This window comes from Gymnoscopelus braueri (assembly GCF_963280865.1).
Source record: "Gymnoscopelus braueri genome assembly, chromosome: 16".
Classification (NCBI taxonomy): domain Eukaryota; kingdom Metazoa; phylum Chordata; class Actinopteri; order Myctophiformes; family Myctophidae; genus Gymnoscopelus; species Gymnoscopelus braueri.
Window position 1 is genome coordinate 22,837,730 of NC_137616.1, and position 10,423 is coordinate 22,848,152.

The following is a 10,423-nucleotide window of genomic DNA, read 5'->3' on the forward strand; positions in this document are numbered from 1 at the left end:
ATGCATTAAGCCAATACTAATAAGTTAAAACGTTCTTTTGTGGATATATTCCACCAAACAATTCAAAGAAAGTAGACTACTTGTTCTGGTCTATGGAGATATTTAGAGTTTAGATGATCTTGCCCAGAATTCCTCTGTCATGCATTAAAAACAATGGCTACATTTAAATGCACATGGTGTTCTGAATAGTTAAAATGCTCGTTTAAATATTTGGCGTTTATGCTTCCATGAATATCAAATCTTCTGTTATTGTTCCCAAAACAATGTCCAATAAGCCAATCTTGCTTGTCAGTCTAAAATAGACGGAAGGGAATTGTTTTGTGTTGTACTATACAGTATATTGCCCCGACACAGGGTCCTTTTAGAAGAAAAACGGATAACTTTGATCTCTTGGGGGAGAACTGCTGTAATTCACTTTCCCATTTACCCACCCATATTTTTGATTGTCCTGACTTGGAATCTGGTTCTTGTATTTTTCATTGTTAAGTTTTTTGCACTGGGTCAATCATTTTAAGTGCTAGGTTGGGCCTTTTTAAAACGAGGAATCGACCTCCCATCTTGAAGTCTAAAACTTGAAGGAAGATATTTTTTATTGAATGGGAATGTTAAGCGGTCAATAAAACGGGTTGGTGAATTTAAGAATGTTGTCTTTCCTTCTTTTTGTGTGTGTGAGAGAGAGAGACAGAAGTTTGTAGGCTAGTACACAGACAATGGGAGCATCTAGATTAGAACAATCTAAACCGTATGTTCTGGAAAGACATCAGTCATCGTTTGGTTGAAATTTTCATCCTTAAACAAGGCTGTAGCTGTTTGTGCGTTATTCGCTAGACTGTGATCAATTCGCTCTACAGGTTACTGATCTTGGGTCTAAGCGGATACGGAAACGCTAAGTGCGTGTGTGTACGTGCAAAATACCGGATGCAGTAGGCGGGTTCTAGACCGGATCTCACTGGTTAATTTTTAATAGAGACCAGGCTTTCCACCTGGTGACGCGAGGTCCTCTGTCAGAGCCCTTAACCAATGAAACAGCGTTTTGCTTTTAATTGGGCGGTGCTTGTGTTTTAGCCTGCGTGTTTTGATCAGAAGTATGTCCTTGGAACTTTTGCAGCTAACCCTGTTAGCTTCTTGAGCAATATAACTACCTTATTATTGTTCATAACATAGCTATAATTATTTACAAAATACACGAGGTACGTAACGTAGCCCCTTCATTCGCTGATAATTTGAAGTGACAAACTGTTTTGATTTACCAGTCAAACTAACCGTAGTGGCTTCCGTAGCATATCTGTCAACATTGGGATTTGACATTTTCTTATCGCCAATCTTTTCTTTGTAAGAAAGGTTTAAAATGCGGGATATTTACGGGGAAATGTTTTAACGGGAAGAGAGCGGGGATACAATACTTGTCATGACATGTGAATGGTGGCTGTACAATAATATAAATGCATGTGTTCTGTGCTGTCTCTTCAGTCCAACATAATCACGATGGGGTTCATGTTGTCCAAATCCATGGATGATAACTTCAAAAAGCAGCAGGAGTTCATGCTTCACAATGCACGGCTGCAGGTTAGTGAGAGAAGCTGTGACATGCTGGCACAGTGACAGGGGGGCACAGTCACATGAAGTCTGTGCTGTGCCCAGGAAACTCAGACAGAACACTAGCTCCGACGGAACCTCTCCCTCCGCTGTATAGCTCCGATATGAGGTTCCTCGTTTCCCTCTGCCGTTTGAGCAGGACATTGTCACACATTTGTGTTTGTTGTTTCTTACCCCTTTCTGCACATCGTATCCAAAAAGTAAAGCTTTTCCGCCATTCTCTCAGATGTTTTAAGTTCTAGCGCACCATAAAAGCTATCCAACGAGTTGAAGAAAGTATTTAATTTGCCTCGGTCCTCATCAAGTTACATGTGTTAAGACATTGCGCAAGAGTTGCGCCCGTAGAGATAACATTACTGATTCCCCTACTGGTCAAATGTTGAATTGCATCTTCTAATGCAAAATATTATGGAATCGGCTGAGGACCGAGGCAAATTAAATACTTTCTTCAACTCGTTGGATAGATTTTATGGTGCGCTAGAACTTAAAACATCTGAGAGAATGGCGGAAAAGCTTAACTTTTTGGATACAATGTGCAGAAAGGGGTAAGAAACATGTAAAGTGGAAAATGTGCGACAATGTCCTGCTCAAACGGCAGAGGGAAACGAGGAACCTCATCTCGGAGCTATACAGCGGAGGGAGAGGTTCCGTAGGGGCTAACAGAACACATGTATGCCCTTCATGCTGGAAGGAAAATAACAACTCATTTAATCCCTCCTTTTGATTGGTTACATTCTGAGAGCCTCTGAGCCTAAATTGAACAGTCCATTCTGACTTCAAGTCATTAGCTCATAGTTAGGCAGTGCCATCTGGTGTAAATTGTAAAACAAAATCCAGCTTTTTATATAACAATCTTTGTCAAATAATTTGTTAAAAAGGCTACATTTAATAAACAACTCATTTTTCTCAAATCTTGTCATGTATCTCTGTATTTATGATCATAATAATAACTCGCAGTTGGATGCTATGATGGATCTTTGGGACAAATAATATTCAGCAAAATTATGCAATTTGAATGTAACTGCCCAAAACTCAGAGAGAGAGAGAGAGAGAGAGATTTTCTATTGTCAGCACTTGGTTTGCCAGTGATTCCTCAGCAGATGCTGTTATATGGCCTGTACTGTACTTAAACTATTCACATTTTTGCTATTGGGCTCATCTGTTATGCCATATTACTTTTAGCACATTCTTCCATCCGTGTGTGTGTGTGTGTGTGTAGATGGAACGTCAGATCTTGATGCAGAACCAGATGAGAGAGCGGCAGATGGCTATGCAGATCGCCTGGTCAAGAGAGTTCCTCAATTACTTTGGCACTTTCTTCGCGTTGGCCTCTCTAGGACTCACTGCGGGGTGTGCCATTTGGTTAACACACACTTTTTTTGTTTTTACAAGTACAAACAAATGCACTTAAGCACTGATACCAATTGCATTCAGCAAATACATAATGGATACATTAATATGTTGTTTACTTAATGTGACACATTTCATGGGTTCTCCCCCTTTATTGTACATGCTGCAACAGCTTACAGGTAGTATGTATGTTTTAGACTTAGCATTACTCTTTATTAGCAACACTCATGCGCATGCACATGCAGAGTACTTGTGAGGACAAATGTTAAGCATGTTGCACAAAATCCTGCTTGTTGCAAACATCTTGGTTTTCCAAATTTCTCTAATATAAAGTTACAATGCACGCCAAACATGCATGTCACTATCTATAATTCTATATGTAATGTAAAGGCACAGTGAGAAGTAATTAACTTATTTTCTTTCCCTTCCATTAGTGCCATTAAGAGGAGGAGACCGGGTCTGTTTGCCCCCATAGTTCCTCTTAGTTTTGTATTGGCTTATCAGATAGACATGGCCTATGGAACTTTGATCTACCGCATGAGAGGTAAGACCCCCTCTTTTCAGACAAATGTTTCCCCAGTTTTTAACTGCAGATGTGAAGCAGGGTCAACATGTATATATAGTGATTTTTACTCACTACAGTTTTTTGGGAAACAACTTTGTTGATCCCACAAAAATGCAGCCAATGGCAATGCCCCATATTAGTAGGAACTGTCATGAGCATACTATGGGCTGACTCTCATAAAGAAACCAAAGATTAATCACAACTGGTCTATTATTAATGAGAATAAATTATTTACACCAAAAAACGTAATCATTGGCTTCACAGACTTGCTATTTGTCAATCAGGGATATAAGGGCTAATGTATATATTTATTTCTTTTTCGTTTTGTCTAGGGGAGGCTGAAGGAATCATGGTCTCAGAGCGTGACCGCTTGGGCCTGCCGCACGGGACACCAACTTTTGAGAGCATTGAGAAGGAACGCAGAGTCAAAAGCAACCTCAGCTCCCTCTTTGACAAATGAGACCCTGCTCTGAAAATAGCCGTATGACAGAGTATAAATTTGCCATCATAGCTTTCAGTCATCCATCCAAGTCGAGGTACATGGACCTCACTATCCCATTGTAAAGAAAATATCAATCTGTGTTGATCTAATTGAAAATATGATGAAGCTTATCATTTCATTAATTTATTAAATATTCATTTCATATGGAAAACAACAGTCACTTATTTATTTCAGTTTTGTACTAAGTCAAAGCATTCTTCCAGACCTCAGCAGTCGCATGGCTAGATCTATTCGTTTTTGTGGTTGCTAGTTCTGTGATTACATTGTTCAGTGGAGTAATAAATCCATTGAGTTATTAGTGTGTGATAGGAAAAACAAGACTATGCATAGGGTCTGAACAACCTCACTAGCTACACCCAACTGAACCAATGTGGTTTGAATCATCCGACATTGCCATGCCTTGTGTGCTCACTAGAGGGTCTGGAAATAAAAAGTAAAAGATTAGAAGTGCCTAGAATTGGTAAGAGAGAGTGTGTGTGTGTGTGTGTGTGTGTGTGTGTGTGTGTGTGTGTGTGTGTGTGTGTGTGTGTGTGTGTGTGTGTGTGTGTGTGTGTGTGTGTGTGTGTGTGTGTGTGTGTGTGTGTGGGGGGGGGGGTCCTCAGTGCTCACTGCTCACTGACGAATGCTCACTGATGAATGCTCTGAGCATGTCTCATGCCATTTTGTTTTTTATTTATTACTTGTTGTGTTTCATTGTACGTTGTAAATTGTATGCCAGAGTGCCGAAGGCAAATCTCCATTTTATGTAATTTAATGGATAATAAAGCTTTCTTGATATGCAGTACATTTTGTGCAATTGAAACTTTTTGCCCAAGCGCGTCATTAGAGGAAAGGCCAAAGCAGACCAAATGACCAAAAGCAGTACGTTTCATTCTCTGGTGTACGTGTATCATGTCTAATTTTGAGTTTAAAATTGTGTCTGCCAGTGGAAATCATTGCCATAGGAAAGGCCATGGGGTCACCAAAATCAGCTGTTGTCATCCTTTGAGGACCAAATGCAGTTTTCCAGGTAGGTTGTTTCTGACCGACGTGATGAACTGACCATCCAACCCACACGGTCACACTGCTATCTCTGGGGAAGCTTTTCTTTCTTTCTTTCTTTTTTAATCGGATCTACAACCAGCAATTTATGCAATATCTTTCTGTAATATTTGCATATTGTGTGTTTTGAATGCATACATTTTAACATTAAATCATTTTTTTATGTTTAAAATAAAATATGTTGCCAAGCTAAACCCTGGAGAAAAATATAAGTTGTAAATAAGTTTTAGAATTTAGATAACTCAATACATTCATAGATCCATTACACTTCTTTTCACCACTAGGTGTCACACTCGTTCCAAACAGGCAGGTTACAAACAGTGAGTAGACGTACAGTAGACGGCTTGACCTGGATTCATTCACACGTCCTGGTTGTGATGATTCATGCTAGTAGCCGTTGAACTTCAACAGGTTTGAGCGTGTTTGTTAATTATTCTTTTTTGACCTAAATAGATAGATACATCTACCATCCCATATATGATTATTTGTCCACCACCAGGTTAGTGTATTTCCTATTCTGTTAACTCTTATATATGTCATTGTCAAGTTAACATCGCTCACGTTTAAACTTTATTGTTTTCATGAACATTAAAGGTTTGGGGTCATCATAGCAGTGATCATAGTTGGAACCGAGTTTATCAAGACCGTTATCCACTGGAAAGACTCGAGTCTTTACCAATGCATGACTTCTGTCGTTCTGTGGAGCCTTAGATCACGTGGTGGTAATTTAGCTCCATCTGTGACCTAACCTCACCCATCAGTTTGACCCTAACTGCACGTGACTGTCGTGACATAACTATTGTATTGTATTCTATCAAAGTAGGCCCAATAATGTCTATCACCACTGCATATTATGCTTCAATACATGCCCCCGTGTGTGTGTGTGTGTGTGTGTGTGTGTGTGTGTGTGTGTGTGTGTGTGTGTGTGTGTGGTGCCTGCGCAGAGTGAGTGGGATGAGTTTCTGGAGCATGTGGACATGAAGCTGCAGACAGCAGATAAACAGTTGGCATGAGGCTCCACCATGTGTGTGTGTGTGTGTGTGTGTGTGTGTGTGTGTGTGTGTGTGTGTGTGTGTGTGTGTGTGTGTGAATCAAGCAGGAGTCAGCAATCCAAGAACAGAAAAGAACATCTCAACATACAGAATAAGCACAAGCAATTATTGCAAGTTTCAAAAAAGCACATGACTGCTTTAAAATTCACAGTTGTAATCTTGTGATATATAACAGGTGTAATGTATTAACTCTCTGGCCTATGTTAACCACAGACCTTATTTTCAGCATTATATTGCACATCCTATATCATAAAACCATTTGAAGTCTGGTGAGGGAACCCATTGTGAAATCACTTTTGCATTCTGACAGATACGTAGGCTGTATGCCTTGCCATTTGATTATTTCTGCCGGAAAATGTTTCCCCCTTCATTTAACAGCTATGCTCCTCCCTTGCCGCTCGTCATAGCTTCTCACCAGGCGGTGCCCCGGGCTATAGGGAAAGGAGCTCACCCACTAACCATTTGACCGTGGAGCCACTGGGGAATAAGGTGGCAGGCATGGCTGAGGATGTGAGTGTTGCTGATGACGAGACCCTCATCTGCGGTCTGACTCTGTTGGTCAACCTAGGCAAGGTCCTGTTGCAGAACGCCAAGCAAGAGGCAGAAGGTGAGAGTCTGTTTAGTATTTAGCACAAGACATTGATATACTGCATGTAGAATGGACTTGATGGAAAGAGTCATGATCCATGAGAGGACGTGATGCTAAGCTGCGCAAATCAATTTGTTGTTACTTTAAGTTTAGGCATTTATTGCAAGATAAGCGGTCATTAAATAAACCATGTTTTGCCTCTTAAATGGGATGTTCAGTCAGAATTGACCTCATAGTCCCTGCTTGTTTAAAGAATTAAAGATGTATATGTAAAATATTCTTGTTGGCAGAGTAACACAGAGTAACCCTACACACAGAGCAGAGGATTACAGACCTAGTGGCATGTAAAATCGAGCAAGGCACTGTAATCCTTGTCATGCTCTTTGCCAGCACTAAAGACATTATTGCACAAAATCATTCCACCACTAATGCCTCCTTGTTCTCATTACAGCCTCCCTGGAAGAGTTTGTTCCCAATAAGATCAGCACTTTATTTGGCCTTATGACTGCAGGGGCCGACTTCTACACAAGGTGGGATTATGTTCGTATGTATGTGTGAATTCTGTGAATACAGATTATGTGAAAATACTGCTATACATTTGTGGTTCTCACCTGCTTTCGCAATGGTGTTCCTAATTTTCGTCGATCACAGGATCACCCAATGAAAACACAATAGAACACCTTACAACCCCTTTGTTGTGTATCCATTGAGTTTATCAAAAGTATTGCAATGTAAGAGAGTTTTTGCTGGTTGGTTGACATTGCAGCTGCTGCTTTCTTGTTACACTGTTCTGTCCTTCAGAGTGTAGTTTCTGTAATGTCTTGGTGTTTCCTACCATTGCATAGATGCATTCACTGTGATTCACACCACTAAGACAAATAGGCAAGCTCTCAGGGATTTTGCACATCCAAATTGTTTAAACGCTTTTACCCGGCCTGCCGTCCCTATGCATGTCATTATACGTAGGTGGACATTTTCACAAATTATGAAAATAAGTACCACCTTAAAGTGGATAAGGAGGTACCAGCTCACATAGATGTGGCCAGTTGACATATACTTTCTACGTCAGTGAAGATAGTGGAACCACAGTCTCTTTTGGTTCACTCTGTCACCATCTTGGAACTTCTGACAAGACAAGAAACCTCAAGAAAAGAAAACCTCTTTGAATAGGGAGTCGTCTAAATCTACACTTCTGACAAGCATATTATCATTAAAAATGTGCTCAAAAGCACACCATTTTCACAGAAAAACATTTGGTCATATTTTCAACTGAAAGCAGTGTTGACTGTCCTGTCCTGAACTGAGTTGTGTCAGTTGAAAATATGTAATTTCCTGTCGGCCAACAGTGTTGACAGACACTTGATTGCACTCTGTCCTCTATATTATACTCTCTCTGGAGACTCTGGTGCAACCACATTTGAAATAGAGCAGTTCAGCAGTGGAAAGAATCAGTAGAAGGAGATAAAAATGAGAGGAAGGGAGGAATATGGGTGTACCAGTAGGGGGCAGCAGTGGCTCATTAAGCAGAGCGGCAGTCTTGGTGGTTACCAGTTGGGCTCCTCCTGGCTCCTGACAAAATTGAGCAAGACAATTAACCCAGTCACTAGCTCCCAATGAGCAGCTTGGTGCCCTGCTTGGTTTCCTCCACTGTCAGTGTGTGAAATTGTAAAGCACTTAGGAGAAAAGCACTATACAAATGCACCATTTGCCAGTTTGGAATCTATTGCAACAGCAGGATCGTCAGGGCTATGTAATGCAAGTGAAAAGCAGTTAAAACAATACAAAAAATAAATTTTTACAGTTAACCATAACGCAAGGAAGAAAGTGATCAAAGCTTATTGCTTAAGCTTAAATGAGTAGTACTTTTAGTTGTGATGTCTGACTTGTGGTTATTAACCTGCTATCATGCCATGCAAAGCGTTAGTAACCACTCCACCCCATGTTGAACACTAACAATATTTTATGTTATATTTTACCAGCCTTGGAGTGAAAAAGAGGACTGAAGCAGAGGCAATATGGCAGAAGTCTTATCAGTAAGTAATAACTATAGTTTAACAAAACAAAACCATTGATAACAGTCTGAACCACGTTGTGCAAACATGCACACTAGCTAGCTAGACTTTGGTGAAAATTCCTGGTAAGATTTGGAGAACTGCTGACTGGAGGATCAGGACAGGATTCTTTGGGATCACGTGAAAGATGCCCATTTCTCAGACTCTTTCACACTTTTTCTGCATTTCGATATGTTTTATTCATAGCCATATTACCAGAAATTAAAGGGGAATTAAATCCTTTTGCCACTTTTCAGCAAAGAGTTTGCTGGCGCAAAAATAATTTAAAGGGTGAGCTTAAGCTTGGTACTCTGTGGTGTAAGCAACACAACTACAGCTAATACAACTAATAATATATTGTATAAGCACTTTGTTCACCGGTACATGAACACCAATGTGATTTTAATGCAATTAAGTCAATAGTTTAAGTGAGGGGGAATTTATTTAATTTTATTTCAAACACATGAATGTGATTAATTTCTTAATTGCAATAAGATTATCATTGTAGGATATGTGGTGTAGGACAGTCTTTAATCGCATTATTGCACAGCACAGAAATAATGTTTGTTTCAACGTGTTGCAATATTGAAATAAAAATTAAATACTATTTTGATGAATGCGATCCTGACTGAACACAGCTACAGCTTTGTTGCTTACGTCACAATGTACCAAGGTCATCCTAGCCCTTCAAAGTGTTAGTATTTTGCCCTAGTATTTTGGCCAATAAGCTATATGTTGATTGCCCACTTTCCCTGTTGTATGTTCCAGCAATGCAGACGTCAGAGAACAAGTGGAAGACCTCCTGCAGTTAGAGGTTTGTTCATCGCTTTTCTGTCACCTCTTTCTGCTTTATTGTAACATCACCAGCAAGAAAATGTGGATCAGGGTGGGGGGTTGGGGTGGACTAACCCAAACTTCTTTGCCATTTATTAATACACTAGGCTGCAATCAACAATTCGCAGTTATCCTGGCATTCCACTTGGCTGATCTTTGTGTCAAGATTATTATAATTCTCCAAGCTGCCCTTTGACTTTATTGTTGCGACACACTGGTCCATTGTGCTTCTGATGGTCACAGGTTTTCACTATGGGACCCTCTTAGAGGTATTGATGGGGATTTATGCCTCCCAAAGAGCAGTGGTTCTCAAAGTGTGGTCCTGGGACCACCAGAGGCCCTTGAGGGTGTTATTGGGGTCCCCAGCAAAATGAGGAACAGTTTATTCTACAAGCTCACAACGCGTTGCAATGCGACACACTGTGAGCTTGAAGATTTTCTATTAAAAAAACAGATCTTGACAAATCTTCTCTTACGGGGGGCCCTGGTACAAAATCTCCATCCATCCATCCATCCATCTTCATCCGCTTATGTGGAGTCGGGTCACTGGGGTAACAGTTCCAGCAGAGAGTCCCAGTATTTAGCCACTTCATACTGGGGGATCCTGAGGCATTCCCAGGCCCGCATGGAGATATAATCACCCATCTGGTCCTTGCTTGGTCTGTCTCGTGGCCTCCTCCCAGCGGGACGTGCCTTGAGGACCTCCCTAGGGAGACCCCGAGGAAACATCCGTTCTTGATACCCGAACCACCTTAACTGGCTCCTTCCACCTTAAAGGAGCAGCGGTTCAACTCCGGGGTCTACTCAAAATGTCTGTCTGAGGCCACATACATATTTATCAAT

At 40.7% G+C, this 10,423-nt stretch overlaps 2 protein-coding genes across 4 annotated transcripts in view; both read left to right on the forward strand.

Annotated features, from left to right (window-relative positions):
• Positions 1 to 1,054: 1,054 nt before the first annotated feature.
• On the forward strand, positions 1,055 to 4,797 carry plgrkt (plasminogen receptor, C-terminal lysine transmembrane protein). Its single transcript, XM_080453446.1, has 5 exons — positions 1,055 to 1,190; positions 1,471 to 1,566; positions 2,816 to 2,946; positions 3,381 to 3,490; positions 3,844 to 4,797. The coding sequence occupies exons 2-5, from the start codon at positions 1,486 to 1,488 to the stop codon at positions 3,969 to 3,971; spliced, it is 450 nt and encodes a 149-aa protein (XP_080309572.1). The 5' UTR covers positions 1,055 to 1,190; positions 1,471 to 1,485; the 3' UTR covers positions 3,972 to 4,797.
• Positions 4,798 to 5,383: 586 nt separating this feature from the next.
• The window catches only part of selenol (selenoprotein L), a 10,966-nt gene continuing 5,926 nt past the window's right edge, over positions 5,384 to 10,423 (forward strand). The window contains exons 1-5 of one of the 3 annotated variants that reach the window (XM_080453360.1): positions 5,384 to 5,465; positions 6,485 to 6,713; positions 7,147 to 7,225; positions 8,675 to 8,728; positions 9,515 to 9,560. In XM_080453360.1, coding sequence (XP_080309486.1) covers positions 5,439 to 5,465; positions 6,485 to 6,713; positions 7,147 to 7,225; positions 8,675 to 8,728; positions 9,515 to 9,560 — 435 coding nt within the window. In that variant the 5' untranslated portion in view covers positions 5,384 to 5,438. Of the gene's footprint in view, positions 5,554 to 6,484; positions 6,714 to 7,146; positions 7,226 to 8,674; positions 8,729 to 9,514; positions 9,561 to 10,423 lie in introns of all 3 variants that reach the window. The other 2 variants (XM_080453361.1, XM_080453362.1) reach the window with 2 other exon arrangements.